Source organism: Perca fluviatilis, chromosome 22 (assembly GCF_010015445.1).
Source record: "Perca fluviatilis chromosome 22, GENO_Pfluv_1.0, whole genome shotgun sequence".
NCBI lineage: Eukaryota > Metazoa > Chordata > Actinopteri > Perciformes > Percidae > Perca > Perca fluviatilis.
Genome location: NC_053133.1, coordinates 27,106,468 through 27,130,432, shown reverse-complemented (window position 1 = coordinate 27,130,432; position 23,965 = coordinate 27,106,468). Strand labels below are relative to the sequence as shown.

Genomic DNA, 23,965 nt, shown 5'->3' with positions numbered 1-23,965 from the left:
TACTGTTGTCTCTCTACATACTACTCTCTACTGCTGTCTCTCTACATACTACTCTCTACTGCTGTCTCTCTACATACTACTCTCTACTCTCTATACTACTCTCTACTGCTGTCTCTCTACATACTACTCTCTACTGCTGTCTCTCTACATACTAGTCTCTACTGCTGTCTCTCTACATACTACATCATCTTACAGCGCCGCGGTCGAGCTGCTGCTCTGCCCGATGTGTTCCATACAGACGCTAAAATGTGATTTCTTTGTCGTATCTGACGCTGAGAGCCCCTGACCAGACGCCAAGCGTCCAACCAAGAGTTGTGAATTACAACGGGTTGCACACACACACACACACACACACACACACACACACACACACACACACACACACACACACACACAAACATCATCAGGCCCTCCAGCGTCGACGACATCAGCTGTGTGAAGAGGAGCTTCTCCTGGAACCAGTGAGAGTAAGTGAGCATCATTTATTTATTTATTTATTTTAAGACAAGTCAAGCTGTCAGTTTTATTTCATCACAAAGGATTTATCAACAAAAGAAAGACATGTTTTAAAGCTGCCTTTGAAAGGCGTGACAACCTGAGCACATCCATCAGCAAGCTAGAGGCATTAAAACTTTACCACATTTGGAGTACCAGTGCTACAGTAGCTGTCCTGAGAGAGCAGAGTGGCTCCTAGCTTTTAAGCATGTCTCAACATACAGTATAGTACGGCACAGTTTATGGTGGAGCCAAACCATTCAGAGCTTTATAGAAAAGCAAGATGGAGATTAGGCATCATTTAAATAATTAAGTAAGAAATAACACATAGCAAAATGTCCTCACTTTGCTATGTACACTTAAATAAATAATGAAGGAGGTGGAAGGGAAGAGTCTCATCATGTAAAGAATTGTGTGTGTGTGTGTGTGTGTGTGTGTGTTTGTGTGTGTGTGTGTGTGTGTGTTTGTGTGTGTGTTTGTGTTTGCTTGTGTGTGTGTGTGTGTTTGTGTGTGCGTGTGTGTGTGTGTGTGTGCGTGTGTGTGTTTGTGTGTGTTTGTGTTTGCTTGTGTGTGTGTGTGTGTGTGTGTTTGTGTGTGCGTGTGTGTGTGTGTGCAGATGCTGTTCCCCACGTGTGTCCCGATGACCCAGTGACTCTCAGCAGATGATGCCAAGGTAGAGTGTGTGTTCATCTTTCTCTATCATCCTTCTTTCTGTAATATGTATCTCCGTCTCTCTCTTTCTCTAAAAAAAAAAAAAAAAAAAGAACAGAATTGAACGGCTTTGGTTTTATATTTTAAGGCATCACATTTCTGTTTTTAGTCTCATTTCATGTACTTCACATTTTCCTATATTTATCTCTGCTTACGTTCACCCTTGCTCCGATGCAACACTTAAATTTCCCCCTGGGGATCAGTAAGTGTTCATCTCACCTTTTCTTTATACAACAAAGTCTTAAAAAAACAATGTCACTGTCTCTGTTTACCTGACCGAGTGATCGTATTATTCCGCAGTGTTAATACGCCACATTCTCTCTCTCTCTCTCTCTTCATTTGCTCTGCTTTCATTAATGCACACACGCGCACACATTTACCACTCTCTCTCTCTCTCGCCAATGGTGTGGAATTCAACAGCCCACACATTTTTATTTTATTACTCAGCTCTTTTGAAGGCCGATCTGGTGCTGAGAGAAGAGGAGGGGGAGGAGGAAGGTGTGAGGGCGGTCGAAGGGAGAAGAGCAGGGAATAGAGAGAGTGATTCATGTTTGCTTGAAGCTGAATTTAACGCAAGCTGTCTGTTTATCCGAAAGAGTAATTAAATGGAAATCAATAGCATTGTTTCTTATGTCTTATTTAGATGATCATGTTTTTTATTCAGATTAATCTGTGGTGAAGTGAAAGTGAAACCAAAAGCGTAAAGAGAAGAAATCTTGGTTCACATCAGGACAAAATCAGAGGGATTTCTCCCAGGAAGAGCGTTGCATGTTTTCCGAATCCGTTAACAAAATCTGAGGCAGAGAGAAAGAGAGCGTTCCTGTTTTTATTTTTTTTTTTATTTTTTTTACCACCTCCCATTTTAGCTTGCAGAAGAGACCGATTTAGTCCCCAGAGAGGCTTGTTTTCTGTGATTCTGGGTGAGACAGTGATGACTGCAGGCTCCATGTGCAGCCGGGACTCAGCTGTTATTCAGGCCACTAGACCCACGATGGGTTTAAAGACTTTATTAATTAGTTATCTATCTAAACAAGTCAGGATTGGTCCCTGCCTTTATGTTTTATTGGTGGCATTTCTACGCGGATGTTTGTAATCTGGAAAATCAAAAAGGCTAAATACCACAAAATAGTTCCTACACTATGGTTGTACTGAATGCCATTTTTTGAGTCTCGAAGCGTCAGTTGCAGCAGCGGGGGGGAAACCAACATTTCGGACCGCACTTGAAGGCAGCTTTGGAAAAAAGAGAGAAAATAAAAGGCAACGAAGTGAGAGATGAAGCGATTGCTTTGTTAATAAAGGACACAGTCAGTGTTGTTACACATAATCCTGGGCAGTTCAGTTCAGTGTATGTGTTTTTTCTTTTTTAACACAACAGTCTCACACATGGTCGGGACTCTTGGTGTCAAATTTTGACGCTCTGGGTCGAGATTTAGCAACATTTTAAAAAAATTACGTTTAACTGGCATGCGGCACAAGGACGGGACAGTTAGGTTTAGGGAAAAGATGGTGGGTGGAGTTACAAAACTTAAGTTTCAGTGACACGCGCAAGGGGGGTAAGCTTCGCTTCAGAACTCGAACCTCCTATGGCGCCTTTCTTTTGCTACCAAGCCATCACCTCCCGTTAGCATCCCATTGACTCCCATTCATTTTTACGTCACTTTGACAGCGAATAACTTTACATCCGAAGCGTTTAAAGACTATTTGTCCGTTGTTTATTTCTAAAGAAACACGACAATGTATAAAAGGCTCCATTACCTTGTAGCTCACGTTATGGCTCCGTAGCAGACGCTTTTATAACAATAGGCTAACGATTGGGTCATAACCACGAGACTTACTGTCACACAGTAGAGGAATTACCGTATAGTACAGGAGAAGCTCACAGGCAGTTTGGACTTCCATTATCTGTTTAGGTTTAATGACTAATGTTAACTAGCATGTTAGTGATCAGTAATTAGCCTGTGCCTATGTTATCTCCTTACATATACCTACGCTCTCCGTCTCTGTAAGATTGGGAATGATTGAGATTTCTCTCGGCACAGCTACCAGAAGACTTCACACTTTCAGACAGGTTGCTCACGTCACATCTACGTCTTCAAGCTCAGTTGGAGGCTGCTCAGTAACGCTCAGCCAGCACCGGGAAAGAGACTTCTAACATCCTTCACTGGTCTCGGTCCAGAGACATGGGATCTGTTGGTCCACTCTTATATATACTGTCTATGGACACGCGGGACAAAAACGGGACACGAACCCCCGGTCTCCTGGGTGAAAGTCCTGTGTTGTTTGATCCTTCCACCCCCCCAACCTGCTTCCTAACACAGATTTTCGGTCTTTCATACTACTACTACTTCTCATTTCGGCTGGATGTCCGTCTCCTTCCTCTTTCTTTGTGTTGGCGTTCTAAACTCCGGATTTTTGCGCCGGTATCTGACGCTGAGAGACACTGACCAAGCGTCCAACCAAGAGTTGGGAATGAGAACAGGTTGGTATTTACCACGTCTTCCTGTTTGCGTATGAAATGCACAACTCATTGTGGGCAAAAACATTTGTTAGAATACATAATTCCATTATAATTTTATATATTCCTGTGTTTATCTCTCTTAATTTGAGGACTATATGTGCTGAAAAAATAAAATGTGTAACTCCGTATACAGACGATGCAGTGTTACTGGAGATACATGAGTTTTGTTGTTGTTGAGCTGTGTTTGGTGAAGCAGCAGATGGTTGTTTGGCGCAGAGATGGTCAGATCTGTTTACCTCAGCTGCCATCTGACGCTCTGATCACACTGCCAGACTACCTGCTGCCTGGCAGGCTCACATCCACAATATTCATCTTCCCAGTGATTAAAGTCATCAGTCACATAGAGAAGATAAAGATGCACCAGCTTCCTTTTTCGTTCTTTTCTGTTCTCATCAATTTTCCCCTTTACCCCCAATTTGTCTCTCATTCTTTTCCTCTCTTCCCTGACAAACAAACCAATCAGCGTGTCATCTCCCATTCCCTTTAAAAGCCAGGCGCGTTTGGACCTTGGAGCATTGCTGTTATGATGGAGGATTTGCACCCTAATATTTTCATATGTAATCTTCTGCATGTGTGTGTGCTGCTGCGCATCCCTGTGTGTGTAACAAGCAGTGTGCGCATGCTGTGCATAAGCCTAGGAGCATTTTACTAATTTGCTGTAGTGGTGCTTGGATGGTCCCAGTTTCCAACTTTGTAAGTCGTTCTTTGACCTCGTTGTGTTCATGAGCTTTAAGTCGTAGGGTCCTATTTTAACGGTCTGAGTGCACAGTGTGAAGCACCCAGCACAGGTGTGTTTAGGGCGTGTCCAAATCCAATTTTGCTAGTTTGACGGCAGTAAAAAGGGTCTGTGGGGGGGGGGGGGGGGGGGGGGGGGGTTTTGGGGGATGGTGTTTTTTTTGGTGGGGGGTGTGTTTTGGGGGTAAAAAAAAAAAAAAAAAAAAAAAATCTTTTCAATTTTTTTTAACAGCCGGCGCGTTTGGACCTTGGAGCATTGCTGTTATGATGGAGTATTTGCACCCTAATATTTTTATTTGTAATCTTTTGCATATGTGTGTGTGCTGCTGTGTGTCCCTGTGTGTGTAACAAGCATAGTGTTAGCATAGTAGTAGTAATTTACTAATTTGCTGTTAAAATAACCATGAAATGCTGCGTTATTGACTGTAGACCAGGTTTTTGTTGGTCAATGGCGCGATCACTTCCCGCTGCCTCAAGATAGCAATACTCCCAGAATGCACCTGAACACACCTCCCTGTAAGACCAGAATGCACCTGAACACACCTCCCTGTAAGACAAGCACGCCCATGAGCGCAAAGATGGGCGCAGGTGCATTTGCTATTTAAATGACGTGGGCGCTGGACGGTCTTAAAATAGCAAAGACACTTGCGTTGGGTTTTGCGCCGCGCTGCGCCTGGTGCAAGACAGGGCCCACAGACCTTATTTGTGTTTTAAAGTAGGGCTGTCAATCGATTAAAATGTTTAATCGCAATTAATCGTGTGAGTGTCCTAGTTAACTCGCTGTTAATTGCAAATGTTCTTAAACTCTTCGAAATGTTCTTAAAAAAGTTTGTGATGCTCCAGTAGTATTTGAGACTAGACAAACTCTGGAGGTAACTAAGTTCACATCAACAGTACATGCAAATAACTTTAGTCTTTTGGAGAGAACCATCTGCAAGTCAAGTCAATTTATTTATAGAGCACATTTAAAACCAACCTAGGCTGAACAAAGTGCTGTACAAAGTTATATTATGTTATAAACAAATGAAGACAATACAAATATAGACCCAATGAACATCATACAAACAACACACTTCTATACAAATGTCCCTAAACTAAATCATACACCAAAGAATAAAAATGTGTTTTAAGACAAAACTTAAAGGTGCTGTAGGTAGGATTGCGAAGATTCAGCACTTAGCCAAAAAATGTGTACATCGACAACTTCTCAGCCACTCCCCTCTTTCTGCTAAAGCCCAAAACAGTCTCCTAAGCCCTTCCCTCCTCAAGGGAGAATGAATGCGTGTGCATTAGCAGTGATTGACACGCAGTTAGACACCCCCCCTGGCCCTGATTGGTGCATCTGAACAGGGAGCGGTGGATTTTTGCAAATCAGACTTTTTTATGACCTGCTTCATGTAGTTCTACTGAAACATAGGGTCAGTTTCAGCAAATATGACAGAAAGTTAGTTTTATAAGGCTTACCTACTGCACCTTTAAAGGTCTCAGCAGTAGAGGAGGACCGTTAGCTAGTTAACACTAATAACACAGCAGGTAACGTTAGCCTACCGTTAGCTACAGTAGTAACTGGATTAAACACGGCTAAAATGCTGACTGCTAAACAGTGTAGTGTGTCTGTATTTCACTGTAGAGGATTCCAACAGCTGGACGTCCAACAGTCTGCTGCTAAAGCTATGAGCTAAAAGACACAAACTAGCACTATGGTCACTGCTGTTGTCTGAAAAACAAAACAGACGGGACATAATGTTGCGTTTACTGGTAAACTGGTAAACCTCGAGACCGACTTATGACCTTCTGCTATCTGCTGTGGAATTTTCCTGCACCTGTTGCACCTGTAACCCAGTCAAGGACAGGGTTATTTTGTATATATTTATTGTTTACACCTCATTATCATTTCATTTGATTCTGGTAGTCCATAAAGGGACTTTTCATAATTTTTTCATAGGTTCAATATTTTGCATGTATCCCCTGTTGTAATATAAATACATATAGTCATTGTTATCCAGTGAAATTACTGATTTAGCAAGTGGGGGTTAACACTTTTGCAAGGCACTGTATCCGTGACCCTAAAGGTCTGGTCCTAGAATGGCCCCTGCTTGTCATTAAACATTTGAGAATTGCTTTTGTATTTAAAACTTAAACCTCCAAAAGCAAAAGCTTCACTGCACTGGACTTCACGAATAACAGAGATTACATCAGACATTACAACTAACTACTTCTATTCGTCATCTTGGTGTTTGGGAAACTTTGACATTTTCTGACATTTTCCATATAAATTGACAGATTTGACAGATGTGAAAATAACCGTTATTTGCAACCCTAGAAAAAAAATTAACAAAAGAGGGATATACAACTCAAATAAGAATAGAAGTAAAAATAGAAACTATACAAGAGCATTCCTTCCAGCTTACGATATTTTCTGAACTCACCTTCAACCCCTCAACTTCCACACAGACAGCAGTGACACATTCACACAGTATGTACATACACACACACACACACACACACACACACACACAGTACCCAGCACTGTGGTTGTGATGAAGGGCACAGTGGTGATAAGGAGTTGAGTAGAGAGCTAAATGTGGAAGTTAAAAGTGATAAGGAGACCCCAACGACCCGACAGCCAGAAGACAGTCGGCCATTACACGAGAGAGGCAGGACTAGACGAGGCTGTTCAGTTGAGTCAGAGCTAAAAACCACAAGAAGCTAAAAAGTAGGACGGAGGAGTTTGGAGGGAAAGCGTGACATCGAAGAAACTGTGAAAGAGCGTTCAAGAAATTCAGAAGAAGAAAGAGTGACCACGATGTTTTAAGAAGCCTTGAAGAACCTGAAGAGAGAGCATCGGAAGATACTGAGTAAAATAAAGAGTGGCTACCATTTGCAGAAGCAAACGTTCGGAAAGCTGAAAAGCTAAAAGGAGGATTTTATAAGAGACCATAAATCGCACAAGGTGAGTTCAACGTCGAGGAGTTTGATTGTGAGAACGGGAAGCTAACAAAGGGCCCGGGCCGTAGAGGAAGGTTCAGGGGAGGTTGGTAAAAAACTGGGACTTGTAAAGACACTACGATATTCATAGGCGATTACTGATAGAGTGACCTTACAGAATCTGAAAGCAAAGGCAGGAACATTGAGGAATTTCACACGGTGATTTTGACGAAGCTGAAAAGGTGACCTTGACATGTAGAGCATTGCGTGGTGGCCATGAGTTGGACGAAGATGCTAGCGGACGAAGAGTGTCTCGACAAGCATAACAAGAAGGACCCTGGCAGGTGATCAGTCAGATACAGCCTGCAGTTTTACAGTGCGTGGTACTTTCCAGTTATCAGTTTTCAATGGCTTTTATTCGGCAAGATCATGTTTTCAGCTCGATTTCTGTGATTGTTACCTCCGCTAAGGAGGTTATGTTTTCGGCTTGGTTTGTCTGTCTGTTTGTCTGTCTATCAGCAGGATTAGGGAAAAACTCCTGACCTGATTTTCATAAAAATTGGTGAAAGGGTTTAGCATGGGCCAAGGCAGAACCCATTGAATTTGGGACTGGATCCCAATTACAGGGCGAATACACAAGTCATTTTTCACATTCGTTATCATTGCGAGATATGGCGAGATAGTGCTGCATACGATGGTGTCAGAATAAGCAGAATAATTAGTTCCAGACTAGGAAAATTAATGTTTATTGAACGTTAACTCGGCGAGATAGGACCGTAACTTGGCGAAGGTCCTTTTACATTCTCAAGCCTGGGAAAAAAAAGAAAATCTGAAACGATTGCATGAAAGTCTGTGGAGCAGAGCCATATAGTTGTCGGACCCTGGTCGGAGCTGTCCGATGCTACGCCGCGATTGGCCCGTCTGCGTTTGAGGGGCGGGACTTAGCAAAGGTTTAAGGTCACCATGTCAGAAATTGAGAATGTACTTCTGTAGGTTCGCTCCCCTTTTCCTTCCAGGTTGTATTTTTTTAGTGCAAGATATACACGTTTTATGTGCAAATAAACATCTCTAGTGGCTTGATCTTCTGTATGTAAAATTTTAAATTACTTCTTCAAAATCAAAACTCATTTATATTTGAAATAGATTGTCTGCAACAACCTCAGTCGTTTCCCTTTTAACCCTTGTGTGGTCCTTCGGGTCCCGGTGACCCGAAGGACAAAACAAAGGTTAATGCAGCACCTTGGTGCTCGTTTGTGCATGTACACAGCATTTTGGTCAGCTTAAACGGTGTTTAAATGTGCTAGGAAACAAACTTTACTTACTTACTTTACAAGAGACAGGGTTTAGAGAGCAATTCTCAACAAAATAAACGGAAGTACATCATCCTTGTGTGGTCCTTCGGGTCCCGGTGACCCAAAGGACCACACAAGGGTTAAATTATCCTGTTCCTTCTTACCTTGTTTTTATTACCTTTGCTGTCGAGTGTTTTTATTTTAAGAATTACATAAATAAAAGAAACAACCTTATGAGTAAACTAAGCCCAAACATGATCTGTGCTTTGTCCCCAGAGGTGACGGACTGATGGACGGAGAGGAGGCTCCAGCGGCTCCGGTGTTAGATGGAGAAAGGAGAGAAGTTGTAACGCTGGAGGGAGAGAGAGCAGAATCTTCCCAGGAGACCTTGGCAACGCCAGCGACGATGATGAGCAGCGTTGTTGACGCGACTACAACAAGGACGGATGTAGAGGAGAAGGTGGAGGTTGGGACTGACAAACTAACCGAAGAAGAGGAGGAGAAAAAGGAAGAGAAAGAGGGAGGAGAGGAAGAGAATGGAGAGATAGAGAATGGAGAGGAAGAGGAGAGTCAAGCTAAGAAGTTGTTTGGACCCTGGGAATCAGAGGTGAGAACTTCCTGAACATTTTTTAACCCTCTGGGGTCTAAGGGTATTTTCACACTTTCATATCTTCTTATATACAGTACAGGCCAAAAGTTTGGACACACCTTCTCATTCAATGTGTTCCTTTATTTTCATGACTATTTACATTGTAGATTCTCACTGAAGGCATCAAAACTATGAATGAACACATATGGAATTATGTACTTAACAAAAAAGTGTGAAATAACTGAAAACATGTCTTATATTTTAGATTCTTCAAAGTAGCCACCCTTTGCTTTTTTTGATAACTCTGCAAACCCTTGGTGTTCTCTCAATGAGCTTCATGAGGTAGTCACCTGAAATGGTTTTACCTTCACAGGTGTGCTTTGTCAGGGTTAATTAGTGGAATTATTTCCCTTATTAATAAAAAAGCAAAGGGTGGCTACTTTGAGGAATCTAAAATATAAGACATGTTTTCAGTTATTTCACACTTTTTTGTTAAGTACATAATTCCATATATGTTCATTCATAGTTTTGATGCCTTCAGTGAGAATCTACAATGTAAATAGTCATGAAAATAAAAAGGAAACGCATTGAATGAGAAGGTGTGTCCAAACTTTTGGCCTGTACTGTATATATCTATAGATATATATCTATATATATATATATCTATAGCAGTGTGTGAAGAGAGTATTTGGCGCTAAAGCTGAAACGTTGATGTTGGCTTTTTGAATTTCCTCAAATATCAGACTGATGACATGAAATGACGTATGTATGACACGCCAATTCGTGTGCCATTGTTATCAAGACGCATGCTCGCTTTTTAGCGCGTTTATCAACGCCGTTTGACCTCCATTGACTAACATTACCTTGCGATTGCGTAGGGAGGTTGGTCGGGGTGGAGGATGGGTAAAACACAGGACCTTTCACTCTGGATCTGCCAGAAACAATCGCTAACGTTTTGGTCGTGACTTTGGCTTAGCATCGCTAGCGTTAGCCTTAGCTAACTCCTTCACCACTACCGGAGCGAGCTGGAAAATCAAACTGTTCCCGAACCTCGTGGGGGGGGGGAGGGTCCACAACATCATGGCCCCCAACACAACTCAGCAAAGATTGGTCTCACTCAGGCTTTAACTTCTGGATATTCTGCGGCGTTGCCACAACGGACCGAATGGCTTCGCTCGCATCTTTCTCCGCTCGCCATCACGGAAATACAACTCAAACTAGCGCACGACCTCAACGTCATCGTTCTCAGCCGCTCCCTCTGTTCTCTGATTGGACCGGTAAAGATTTGACCGGAGAAAACTCGCGAATATACCGCAAACCCAGACATAGTACTGAAGGAAAATGAATATTGAGCAAAGTACGTAGGAGGGCGGAGCCAGACCAGAGATCGGTCACATATCACGTGAAAATCCATCTTGTCTGGCTTCATTTGAATGCGTTGTGTGTCCGAACTGGCAGCGGAGCGAACCAATCGGCGCCCAGCGAGGAGCTACTGCCAGCTCAGGGCGGGGTTTTGGTGTGTGTGTGTGACGGCCGCGACAATGGCAGACGTGATAGACAGATGGTTCCTCCAATTATCTGCCAGGTATTTTTTTACCTTTTCTTAAAGGTCCAATATGTAATATTTGTACTGTAATAAATCCAAAAATGACACCAATGCCTCATCAGATATTAAGGAAACATGTTAAACTGAAATACTATCTTTTCTGACAACAATGCTAATGTCAGTATTTTTTCTTTTTGAAATTTACGTTCCGTGACGGAATTTCTGTTTATGTTTTGATCTGTGTGTGGTTATAAACGGCCCAGTTTGACAGCCAGGCCGGGTTGCCAGATATACCTGTAAAAACATAAACCCAGCACGCTACAGCTGTAACGGTAGTACAGCCATGAAAGCAGCACACAAACGAACAGGATAAATGGAGATAGATTCTACCCGACCTAAAAAAACAGTTGCGTGACCAGAGACGTAACAACCCCCTGGTAAATATTGGAGATGTATTTGAAAGATGGAGACAGCTTAGATCCCAAAAGGACGCAGAATTGGCTTATTTCCTCCTGAACAGGTAAGCATTAGCTTCAGGCTAATTTATCACAGCTACTAGGGACGGGCATTTTAGGTCACTTCAACATTTGTGTACTCACATTGAATTATATAGCTAGAGTACCCGAGTTGGTTACTCGCAAAAACAATTGAGACACAGCCAGTAAGTGATCCCGACTGGTCCTGGCTAACGCCGCCATGCTAACCCTGCTAACGTTACCGGGAGGACCAGGCAAGCGGGCCATGGCTGTTTACAACGTGTAGTTCCAACCCGGTCTCACGGCAGTTTGTGTAAATATCAACGTTATTCTTAATCTATTGATACGTGTTCACGGGAGACGTTTTTCTCGTTTTTTACGTGTAAATGTCCCGTTATTTTCTCGGGGAAAGGACGCCGAATGTCACGTTATTTTCTCGGGGAAAGGACGCCGGGAGGCAGCCGAAAAGGAAGCTCCATAAGCCGGGAGGCAACCGTGAGGCGGCCCGCTGGGGACGCGCTGGATGAGGTGGCCGATTTGTGTTGTCCGCCACGTAAAAACCGACAAAAACGTCTCCGTGAACACGTATCAATAGATTAAAATAACGTCACATTTACACGAACTGCCATGAGACCGGGCTGTTCAGTTGGCATGGTGGTGGTGTTTTTAGCGGCTCCTATTGTAATTCTAAGCCGAGGAAGTGTGCCTGACTGGCGTGTGGAGAGGACGGTGAGGCTGTTGTGTTTTTAGCGGTTCATACTGTAATTTTAAGCCGAAAAAGTGTGTCTGTCAGTTGCTTACAGAGCTCCGCGTGAGCACGGGATTTTATGACTGTCAATATAGCCAGCATATAACCAACGTTAGCTACTCCGCTGGGCTGTGAAGAAATGTCTGGCTATGTGAGACTAGCATCTAACATTAGCTACTCCGCTGTGCTGTGGAGTAATGTCTGGCTATGTGAGACTAGCATCTAACATTAGCTACTCCGCTGTGCTGTGGAGTAATGTCTGGCTATGTGAGACTAGCATCTAACGTTAGCTACTCCGCTGTGCTGTGAAGTAATGTCTGGCTATGTGAGACTAGCATCTAACGTTAGCTACTCCGCTGTGCTGTGGAGTAATGTCTGTCTATGTGAGACTAGCATCTAACGTTAGCTACTCTGCTGTGCTGTGAAGTAATGTCTGTCTATGTGAGACTAGCATCTAACGTTAGCTACTCCGCTGTGCTGTGGAGTAATGTCTGGCTATGTGAGACTAGCATCTAACGTTAGCTACTCCGCTGTGCTGTGAAGTAATGTCTGGCTATGTGAGACTAGCATCTAACGTTAGCTACTCCGCTGTGCTGTGGAGTAATGTCTGTCTATGTGAGACTAGCATCTAACGTTAGCTACTCTGCTGTGCTGTGAAGTAATGTCTGTCTATGTGAGACTAGCATCTAACGTTAGCTACTCCGCTGTGCTGTGAAGTAATGTCTGGCTATGTGAGACTAGCATCTAACGTTAGCTACTCCGCTGTGCTGAGCTAACTCCTGCTGTGCTGTGAAGTAATGTCTGGCTATGTGAGACTAGCATCTAACGTTAGCTACTCCGCTGTGCTGTGGAGTAATGTCTGGCTATGTGAGACTAGCATCTAACGTTAGCTACTCCGCTGTGCTGTGAAGTAATGTCTGGCTATGTGAGACTAGCATCTAACGTTAGCTACTCTGCTGTGCTGTGAAGTAATGTCTGGCTATGTGAGACTAGCATCTAACGTTAGCTACTCCGCTGTGCTGTGGAGTAATGTCTGGCTATGTGAGAAAAGCGTGTAGCAACATTGTTGTGAATGCTGCGGTCTCAGCCTGGCAACCCCCGTGAACTTCGAGTCTGGGCAGGAGGGGGCGGGGGAAACGACTCTCCAGTATTTTGAATTAGTAGTGCAGTAACTATTTTAACCGCTAGCTGCCAGTATTACATACAATATTACATATTGCACCTTTAACACTTTCCAATGACGGCTTCTTAGAGGGTTCATCTGGCGCGTCTGGTGTGAACTTGATCTACTTCTCCCGGGAGTTCGTACCCGTTCTGCCTATTACAAGTCAGAGTAGCATCAAACTGAGTCCATACCGTTGAGTAATTCCTTCATATTAACCTTCCTGTTGTCCTCGGGTCAAATTTGACCCCGTTTTCAAAGTTTCTATGTCAGAAACATCAGGCTTTCTTTTCAACCAAATTTCCTAAAAATAACATGGATGGTTCCATACGCTAATTGATGATCACTACTTCTCTGGTCTATTTCAGTGTTTCTCAAATGGGGGTACGTGTCCCCCCTAGGGGTACTTTGGAGGACTGCAGGGGGTACGTGAGATATTTAACTAAATGTTTAATAGTAACGAGGCTGTTGTCCAGAACATTGTTCCTCTTTATGTAGAATTTTTATTTTTCCTACCAAAAATGTGACATTTGGGTCTCCTTCTTTGGACCTAATCTATCCTTCCTTCCTTCTACTGTCCTTCTACTTTTTACAAGTTTCTCACTTTTTTCTTCTTATGTCACTGTTTTTGAAGTTTTTGATAAAATGTTGACCTATTCTCGCCTTACTACAAGTTTTTGTCTTTTTTACAGTTTTTGTCTCTTTTTCTCATCAGCATTTAAATGTTTTTTTCCAGTTCCAAGGCTGTTGTTTAGTAAATCTATCGCTGACAGCGCTGTACTCTTCCTGTTTATATACACTTTTTTTTTCTACCGAAAATGATTAGCGCTGGTCAGGGGGGTACTTGGCTTAAAGAAACTATTCAAAAGGGGGTATATTATTCAAATAAGTTTGAGAACCACTGGTCTATTTGATAGAAAATCTGGGATCATCCGTAAACATATGTTTCTCTGACCTTAACTATTAGTCAAGACAATTCCCTAATTGCTGCGTATTTTACTCAATAATTAGGCGTAATTTCATGTAAATGAGATTTATTCACCATCAATTCCACAAAGAAGTGTACCACTAGCGGTACTAAGTTATGAAGTTGGCCAAAAAGATGTAAAATAGAATTGGGTGATCATTTCTAGGCTTCTTTATGCTTATATAATCAGGCAAACCAAACCGGAGAACAAGCGCATGGTCGACCTGAAGCCACTACAAGGGTTAAATCATTTCCCTGCTCAATACGTCAATAAACACAATGTTCCTAAGTGTGGCTAAGTCCTGTGTACTGCCAAATCTCTTTGAGGATTTTGCTTTACTTTGATGAAGTCTGCTGAGAGGCAGATTTAGAACCACTCCCCCTACTGAGCTCTGACTGTGAGTCTTTGTATTGACCCTGGCGTGGGGCATCGTCTGGCACTGCAGGATTATATCCGCGCTCAGAGAGGATTATTAGCCATTATTAGCCTTTGATAGTGGGATTTTTAGGACTGAATCAGAGCCTGTTAGAAAGGGGTGAGTGGTTAACGATGCATGAATTAGAAGACTTACCTCCGGTTGACTCACAGGTTTTGTTTTCGCAAATACGGTGTGGTGTCGAGTAATGTGACAGGAAACTGAGAGAATAACGTAGTAAACCCACTACAATATTTTATTTATTTTATGTATTTATTTCAGGTTTATCTGTCGGGGACAACGCACACTAATAATACATAAAAGTAAAAGTGTGCCAGAATTAGCCTGAAAGGCTATTTTACATCTGCTGTCCCGGGACTGGTGGTAAGAGGTCACCCCAAAAAGAGATAAAACGATTAAGCTATCAATAATACACACAGATTTGGCCCTATACAATACAAGTTGATTATACTAATGCTAAAAGACAACAACGTAAAAACAAGAACAGTTGGGTGAGATCAACACACACACACACACACGCACAGCTGAACTGTCCGACCAGATAACAACAGGGTGCGATAACAAAGACATACATTTTGGTGGACAAACAACATTTTTACTGAGTATTTTTACTCTATAGTATTAGTAAGTTTACTGTAGTAAAGGATCTGAATACTTCTTGCACTACTGCGTATGTGCAGTTGTTGCAGTTGCTCCTGCTCACTTTTTACCTTTCTGTAAATGACCGTGTACTTTATTTATGTTGACCCTGCACTATACTCTCACTTTACTTCTACTTAACGATTTTATTTCTTACTTTAGCTTTGTTACTTAATGGGACTTCATACACTGATTGACTCGCTCTTTTCTTACTCTTATTTTACCTTTGACTTAGCCTGGCTCCGCCCTCTTACGTACTTCCGCTCAATTTTCATTTTCTTTCAGTACTCTGTCTGGGTCTGCGGTATATTCTTGGGGTTTTCTCCGGTTAAATCTTTACCGGTCCAATCAGCGAACAGAAGGAACGGCTGAGAACGATGACGTTGAGGTCGTGCGCTAGTTTGAGTTGTAGACTTTGGTAGGACCAGGCTAATGTACCAGAGTCTGGTAGGACCAGGCTAATGTACCAGACTTTGGTAGGACCAGGCTAATGTACCAGAGTCTGGTAGGACCAGGCTAATATACCAGACTTTGGTAGGACCAGGCTAATGTACCAGAGTCTGGTAGGACCAGGCTAATGTACCAGAGTCTGGTAGGACCAGGCTAATATACCAGACTTTGGTAGGACCAGGCTAATGTACCAGAGTCTGGTAGGACCAGGCTAATGTACCAGACTTTGGTAGGACCAGGCTAATGTACCAGAGTCTGGTAGGACCAGGCTAATGTACCAGACTTTGGTAGGACCAGGCTAGTGTACCAGAGTCTGATAGGCCCAGGCTAGTGGACCAGAGTCTGGTAGGCCCAGGCTAATGTACCAGAGTCTGGTAGGACCAGGCTAATGTACCAGAGTCTGGTAGGACCAGGCTAGTGTACCAGAGTCTGATAGGCCCAGGCTAATGTACCAGACTTTGGTAGGACCAGGCTAATGGACCAGACTTTGGTAGGACCAGGCTAATGGACCAGAGTCTGGTAGGACCAGGCTAATATACCAGACTCTGATAGGACCAGGCTAATATACCAGACTCTGGTAGGACCAGGCTAATATACCAGACTCTGGTAGGACCAGGCCATCTTTGACTGTGAGCAACTAAACAATTTCCCTGAGGGCGGGGGTCCAGAAGTATTCTGATTCTGATATCGATATTTTGTCCCACCCCAAGTGTAGTTATTTGCCTCAGAAGTCTCACGTGCGCTTCTGTGTTTTCAGGCGTCCTCTGATGTAAAGCCTCCACTTCCAGACCCAGCATTCAACAGGAGGTGCAGCCTGCTCGTCAGTGATGTAAGTCCATTCACTGTTTGGGATGTTAGGGCTCGGTCACACCTACAGTTTGACAGTTTGAAGGTGAAACCTGAGATAATCCAACAGTGAGATAACACTCGGTTCAAAGTTACCGCAGTATTCACCCGTGCGATACTGACCCAGATATCTGAGCCTGCTGCAGTTTCTGTTTGATTTCCAACTCATGAATAGCAATATTTCTGGCTGTGAACTCTTCAACACGTCGTCGTCATCTTCCTCCCTTCGATTACGATAGGAACTGAACGCAGGGTTGCCATTGGTAACCATGCCAGATGACTGGCCCTTGATTCATGTACACTCAATAGGGGGGGGAAAAAAAGCCTCTTTTGGACTTGTGCAGCAGCAGTTTACAGCCTACATGTGTCAGTAAATGGGTGAATGAGGGTGAACGCTGTTGTAGGATGTGGGAGGGTGAGATATCGATTCCCTGGTGCTCGGCAGAATGACTCATCAGCTACGCTGAAGCAAGTCAACCTACTTTATAAAATCTTCTGCTTCCTCCAGCTTCTGCCTGCCTGCCTGTCTGTCTGTCTGTGTCTGTCTGTCTGTCTGTCTGTCTGTTTGTGTCTCTGTCTGTCTGTGTCTCTGTCTGCCTGCCTGCCTGTCTGTTTGTGTCTCTGTCTGTCTGTGTGTCTGCCTACCTGTTTGTGTCTCTGGCTGTCTGTCTGTCTGTCTGTTTGTGTCTCCGTCTGTCTGTCTGTTTGTGTCTGTCTGTCTGTCTGTCTGTCTGTCTGCCTGCCTGTTTGTGTCTCTGTCTGTCTGTTTATGTCTCTGTCTGTCTGTCTGTCTGTCTGCCTGCCTGTTTGTGTCTCCGTCTGTCTGTCTGTTTGTGTCTGTCTGTCTGTCTGTCTGTCTGCCTGCCTGTTTGTGTCTCTGTCTGTCTGTTTGTGTCTCTGTCTGCCTGCCTGCCTGCCTGCCTGCCTGCCTGCCTGTCTGTCTGTCTGTCTGTCTGTCTGTCTGTCTGTGTCTCTGTCTGTCTGCCTGCCTGTCTGTTTGTGTCTCTGTCTGTCTGTTTGTGTCTCTGTCTGTCTGTCTGTCTGTCTGTCTGTCTGTCTGTCTCTCTATTAAACATGTTTATTAATCATGACATGCAGGATGATTTGAAAAGTTTAACCCTCAAAGACTACATCTGTCTGTGTGCCTGCCTGCCTGTCTGTCTGTCTGTCTGTCTGCCTGCCTGCCTGTGTGCCTGTCTGCCTGTTTGTCTATCTGTCTGTGTGCCTGTGTGCCTGTCTGTCTGTCTGTATAAGTCTAACCCTCAGAGATCTCAGGACTGTGGTTCTACTCGGCAGCATCTCCTGGTCCGTAGGCGGGATGAAACCATCCTGGTCTTCCTGGTGCAGCTCTGCACTCGCCTCAGTCCTAAAGCCGGTTTGGAGATGTTGCCGTTACCATGGAGACGTACACCGCTTCAAAGTTGTGCTCGTGGCAGCCTGAATGGAAAGAGCGAGAGCTTTAGTATGTCACAGCTAGGGCTAAAACTAACTATTATCTTCATAGTCGATTCATCTGTGGATTCGTTTCTGGATGAATTCATCAGTTTTTTCTATAAAATGTCAGAAAAAAAGTGAAAAATGTGGATCAGTGTTCCCCAAAAAGTCCAATATAACATCCTTGAATGTCTTGTTTTGTCCACAACTTAAAGATATTCAGTTTACTGTCCCAGAGGAGAGAAGACACTAGAACAATATTCACATTTAACAAGCTGACAGAGAATGCATGGACTCAAACCGATTAATCGACTGAGAAGATTGTGGGGATGTGGCCGGGTTGGCTCAGTGGGTAGGGCAGGCGCACATATACTGAGAGGTTTATGCCTCAACGCAGAGGTCCAGGGTTCGAATCTGACCTGTGACGATTTCCTGCATGTCTTCCCCCTCTCTCTCCCCTTTCTCACCTATAGCTGTCCTGTCCATTAAAGGCAGAAAAGCCCCAAAAAATAAGGTCTATATAAAAGAGACTTCAGATACAGTATTAGCGGACCACTAAGGTCTATATAAAAGAGACTTCAGATACAGTATTAGGGGACCACTAAGGTCTATATAAAAGAGACTTCAGATACAGTATTAGGGGACCACTAAGGTCTATATAAAAGAGACTTCAGATACAGTATTAGGGGACCACTAAGGTCTATATAAAAGAGACTTCAGATACAGTATGAGGGGACCACTAAGGTCTATATAAAAGAGACTTCAGATACAGTATGAGGGGACCACTAAGGTCTATATAAAAGCATCCAAAGAGCATCATGTCATGGGACCTTTAAAGGAGGAAGTTACTTTAGAAAAAAAAGCATATATTGCTGGACTCGTTTGAGACCAACTACAATATTTGGCGAGCCCAATGGGCAAGTTCACGTGCAAAAACCAACGAGTCCAATACGAGAATACAGTGTTTCCTTTAGGAATTTTTTTTAGCAGTGGGGGCAGGTCTGTCCGAACAACAACAACACCTACTGACTATTATGTCAGCAGGATCATGCGAGCGCAACCGCGACTACATTGTGCGTCTGCCCTATTTCTGATACCGCGGCGGCAGAAATTTTGCCGTGGCGGGCCGCCAATACAAAATCAACATAGAGGAAACACCATCCATCCATCCATTCATCTTTGTCTGCTTATCCAGGGTTGGGTCGCAGGGGGTCAGCAGCTCCAGCAGAGGACCACGAGCCTCCCTTTCCCAGAGCCACATTAACCAACCCCCGACTGGGGGATCTAGGGAGGTGCCCTAGAGGAAACACTGCAATAGAAAAATGTCTGGACTCCAGATTCTGGACTCAAGTACTACAGCAATGCTTCCAGGACAATATCACATCATTCACACCCAGTCTGGTTTCCGCTCACAGATTGCGGCGGCCGACAGCTTGTCATCTGTGGATTAATTCCATTTTTCTCTCCTGGGTCCCCCCAGAAAATCTGCCGGTCTGTTGTTTTGACCAAAACGTCCAATCAGACGCAGCCAAACATTAAAACTGTGGCACACGTTTGAAATGAAGTCCATCAGCGCTGTGCTTGCTGTCGTTCCTGTAAAATGCTGCACTACATGTCGAGCCAGCAAGCAAAATGTACAACAAGTTTTTACTTCTTGTCACTCTCTTGCTTTTATACATTTTTATACAGTATTAATTATTTAAATTATCTTTTTGTGTTTGTTTTCCAAGCTTAGTTTCAGAGTATGATAAATGTATGAATACAGTGAACACAATGACAAGTTTTTTATATTCAAACTGTACCCGAGGCTGATCATTGTCACGGAACTACATTATATAACGTATTTAATGCGGTGTGTTTTGATTTAAACATAATCATCATTTTAATCAATTGTTTGTCTACAGAGAGACATTTGAATTCATGTAAAATGCAACTACGTTAAGGCTAGTTTTTATTTTTTAAATTGTTTTAACAGTTTCTTTGTGTGAACGCTCTTGGTATTTGAACAGGTTTGAAATGTTTTTGAGATGACACAGTAGATTTAGAAAAAAAAAAAGTTATTTATTGATGCTGCACACAGACGGCTCCTCTGAGAGACTAAAACTCTGCAGAACAGCGAACGCAACATTCCTCCTGGGGATGGAGGAAAAGGGGCAGCAGGAGTTCAGCTTTCATGCAACATAAAGTCTCACTGCAGAACCACAACTCTGGGGGAAAAACTCCTTCCAGAGTTTGGTCAGCCCGTGCATATGGAGAGAGAGAGAGAGAGAGAGAGAGAGAGAGAGAGAGACTAGGCTTACCTGTCGTCCTTTGGCTTGGTGTTGGACAGTTCATTTGTATATATTTAAAAGGTGCTCTAAGCGATGTCACACGTTTTCTAGGCTACGACATTTTTGTCACATACAGCAAACATCTCCTCACTATCCTCTAGCACCTTTAAGACGCAGACAAATCATTAAACAAGAAAATGTTCAAACATTAAAACATTTAAATGGCAGTATAATAACCAACAAGCACACACACACACACACACACACACACACACTCATGTCTCCTCCTCCCTGCAGGTGAAGTATAAGGAGGACCTTGAGAAGATGCGAGGTCAGAGTCTGTTTGTTCCTGGAGCCGAACTCATCCACTCCAAGAACATCAGCGCTGTGATATCTGAGGTCTGCACACACACACACACACACACACACACACAATCACACACACACACACACACACACACACACACGCACAATCACACACACACACACACACACAATCACACAAACACACACACACGCACACACACACGAACAATCACACAAACACACACACACGCACAAATACACACACGCACAATCACACACACAAACACACGCACAATCACACATGCACACACACACAAACACACACACAAACACGCACACACACAAACACGCACACACACACACACACACGCATGCACGCACACAGAGGCACACACATGCACAAACACACACATGCACAATCACACACGCACTCACACACGCACACGGCACGCACGCACAAACACACACAAACACACACACACAAACACTCACACGCATGCACGCGACACACACACACGCACAAACACACACACGCACACATGCACAGACACGCACAAACACACACACACAGTTCTTATATACTTTTAATAACTTGATGTAATGCATTAACCTGAAAACCCAATGTTAAACTTCTAACAGCCTTTTGCAAATATCCACATTTTCAAAATAAATAAATCAAGTTTCAACTCTCGGGGTCGAGATATTGGTCATCACCGAAATAGAAGAACAAGAGCACACACACACACACACACCCTCACGCTCCTACACATCCAACATCCTGATCATTTTTTTATCTGAAATGTGTTTCAGTCGAAGTACAAAGAGGAGGGAAGGAAGGAGGCGTCCATGTCTCTGTACTCGGTCCTGGCAGAGACCCCCGAGACCCAGCACGCCAGAGAGGCTTCAGAGCTGCAGAGCGAGGTGCTTACGCTTCAAAAACCGCCAACGGGCGGTCGACATGTTAAGCACGGACCAAGATCATCGGCACAATTACTCCACAACGGCCAGCAGCGTACCCTAGATTAAAGACATTTCAAAGCATCGCAGGGAAAAATAGCTAAAACTACGAAAACTAAAAATGGTTCTTGGAGAGCACAGAACCTCCAACGGTGCATTCAAGTCAAGTCAAGTCAACTTCTTTGTCAGTTCTCTTAAATGATGTGCCAGGCATCCAGAGGAATCGAAAATGCATGTCTCTCCGACCCACGGTGCAATAAGTGTAAAAATATATATTATATAGTATAGGTAAGTGTGACACCTTCTCATTCATTGTAGTTTTTTTATTTATGACTTTTAGAAGCCGATCAAAACTATGATATGAACACATATGGAATTATGTAATTTAACAGAGAGAAGTGAAATAAAAAACAGGTCTTATATTTTAGATTCTTCAAAGGGCCACCCTTTGCTTTTTTTGATAACTCTGCAAACCCTTGGTGTTCTCTCAATGAGCTTCATGAGGTAGTCACCTGAAATGGTTTTACCTTCACAGGTGTGCTTTGTCAGGGTTCATTAGTGGAAGTTTTTCCCTTATTAATAAAAAAGCAAAGGGTGCATACTTTGAAGAATCTAAAATATAAGACATGTTTTCAGTTATTTCACACTTTTTTGTTAAGTACATAATTCCATATGTGTTCATTCATAGTTTTGATGCCTTCAGTGAGAATCTACAATGTAAATAGTCATGAAAATAAAAAGAAAACGCATTGAATGAGAAGGTGTGTCCAAACTTTTGGCCTGTACTGTATACAATACAATAATAAATTCTGAATAGCGCAAAAGTGAGAGAAAAACAATCAGAAAAATATAAAATAAAAAAGTAGAAGTGAAAAAGCGTTCCTGAGTGTTAGAGGCTCCTCGGTGGTCCCGTTTCCCAAGTTGTTCCTCTGTCTGTTCATTTAAGTCGTAATGTGGAAACCACACAGAAGCTGTGTGTGTGTTTCACTGCTCAGAGCGTTTAGGCAACACGTTGATATCTGATTCCAGTATTTAGGAAACAGATCAGCTGAGCTATGGAAGAGGATCGGCAACTCATTTCCTTTTTGATTATTCCGACACTGCATGAAAGCAGCACAAGTGTCCTATCTCGCAATGTGAACTATTTGGATCCGCTCTGAACTGTAACAGGTTCTTCCCTCATGCCCCACCCTTTCACCAAGTTTCACGAAAATCTGGCCAGTAGTTTTTCCGTAGGCAAGGCAAGGCAAGGCAGCTTTATTTGTATAGCACATTTCTGCAACAGGGCAATTCAAAGTGCTTTACATGAAACATTAAAGAGCAGTAAGAAAACAATTAAAAACAATCTAAAAACATTAATAAACAAATTAAAAACATTAAAAGACAAGAATAAAATTGATAGTGCAGTATAAGAATAAAAGTTACAGTGCAGTATAAGAAATTAAAGTTAATAAAATAGATTATTTAAAGAAAAGCAACATCAAAAAGATAGGTTTTTAGCTTAGATTTAAAAGAACTGAGAGTTGGAGCGGACCTGCAGGTTAATGTGGCTGACAAACTGAGAACAGGAGAAAGTAATCAGACTTAGTTGGTAAGAAAACCTCGGACGATTGGCGTTAACACAGCCAAGAGTTTTTAGTCATCTCTACATACTGTTCCTTTAAAGGTGCACTATGAGTTCCTGCATGGTTTCAGCGCGATTTCATTTTTGTCTCAAATGGTAGTTATCTCTCCTTGATCCCCGAGCTGTCGGTCCCCTGAACACACCGTGAAAAAGCCCGGTCTCGGGAGACAACCCAGGGGTCGTAAACGTCAAACAAACACTAGGGGGCACAGGCTGTGCGCCAAAATACAACAAACCACTCCAGCCAATCACCGACAAGATGGTTGGGGGAGGGGGTGGGGGGTTAGTGACAGTTAGTCCGTTAGTTATGACATTTACGGGAAACATGGGGGGAGGGACGAGCTTGCTCTGTTTTGTTTGAAATTTCCTTGGAACGTCAACAGAAGTGGCCATGCAGGAACTCATGGTGCACCTTTAATGATTGTGTGACTTACTTGGTTTTAAAGTGCCCATATTATGAAAAAAAATCACTTTTTCTGGGATTTGGGGTGTTATTTTGTGTCTCTGGTGCTTCCACACGCATACAAACTTTGAAAAAACAACCATCCATGGTGTTCTGAGTGAGATACGGTTTCTGAATGTGTCCTGCCTTCAGTCTCCGGGTGAGCTGGTCAACATCTGCACGGCTTTCTACGTCACTAGCCGAGACGAGCTGGCTAACCGCAACCGTTAGCACGCTAGCGTTAGCATGCTACCTCGTTCTCGATAGCAAAGCGCTGCTACAACACACACAAGTTCACCATAATCTACCAAAAGAACTACTTCCATGTGCTCCCTGGTTTAGAAGAAGTCTCCCAGCTGGTACTGCCTTGGAACTGACTGAAGTTGGAGAAAC

The 23,965-nt window shown here is 43.2% G+C and overlaps 1 protein-coding gene across 1 annotated transcript in view; it reads left to right on the top strand.

Moving 5' to 3' along the window:
- The first annotated feature begins 1,038 nt into the window (after window positions 1–1,038).
- The window catches only part of LOC120552734 (nebulette-like), an 82,568-nt gene continuing 59,641 nt past the window's right edge, over window positions 1,039–23,965 (top strand). Inside the window, exons 1-5 of the mRNA XM_039790962.1 lie at window positions 1,039–1,168; window positions 8,956–9,286; window positions 16,451–16,522; window positions 20,541–20,642; window positions 21,360–21,470. Coding sequence (XP_039646896.1) covers window positions 1,158–1,168; window positions 8,956–9,286; window positions 16,451–16,522; window positions 20,541–20,642; window positions 21,360–21,470 — 627 coding nt within the window. The 5' untranslated portion in view covers window positions 1,039–1,157. The remainder of the gene's footprint in view (window positions 1,169–8,955; window positions 9,287–16,450; window positions 16,523–20,540; window positions 20,643–21,359; window positions 21,471–23,965) is intronic.